This window comes from Apaloderma vittatum, unplaced genomic scaffold (genome assembly GCF_000703405.1).
Source record: "Apaloderma vittatum isolate BGI_N311 unplaced genomic scaffold, ASM70340v1 scaffold20861, whole genome shotgun sequence".
Lineage (NCBI taxonomy): Eukaryota > Metazoa > Chordata > Aves > Trogoniformes > Trogonidae > Apaloderma > Apaloderma vittatum.
In genome coordinates this window covers 12363-12773 of record NW_009697647.1, presented here as the reverse complement: position 1 = coordinate 12773, position 411 = coordinate 12363, and the positions used below count along the sequence as shown (strand labels likewise).

Genomic DNA, 411 nt, shown 5'->3' with positions numbered 1-411 from the left:
CCCCATCTCTCCCAACCATTCCTCGTTAGAGAGATGCTCCAGTCCCCCGATCATCTTTGTTGCCCTCCGCTGGGCTCTCTCCAGCAGCAATGTTCCGATGCTTCAGCATGTGCTGGGAGCCTGCGCGAAGCTGCAGCAGCTGTTCCCACCTGCGCCCGAGCATGCGTTGCTGGTGCCGCTGGCCGGAGCCCCATCACCGTCTCTCTCTTCCCTTTCAGAGTGTGGGAGCCGTCCTGCCATGCAGACTGCCAGCAGGATAGTCGGGGGCTCAGAGGCATCCAGAGGGGAGTTCCCGTGGCAAGTGAGCCTGCGAGAGAACAACGAGCACTTCTGCGGTGCTGCCATCCTCACGGAGAAGTGGCTGGTGTCTGCTGCTCACTGCTTCACTGAGTAAGCTCTAGTCACGCTAGC

The 411-nt window shown here is 60.8% G+C and overlaps 1 protein-coding gene across 1 annotated transcript in view; it reads left to right on the top strand.

Annotated features, from left to right (window-relative positions):
• TMPRSS9 (transmembrane protease, serine 9) overlaps window positions 1-411 on the top strand; it is a 15923-nt gene that overhangs the window by 6021 nt on the left and 9491 nt on the right. The window contains exon 7 of the mRNA XM_009877724.1: window positions 219-390. Coding sequence (XP_009876026.1) covers window positions 219-390 — 172 coding nt within the window. The remainder of the gene's footprint in view (window positions 1-218; window positions 391-411) is intronic.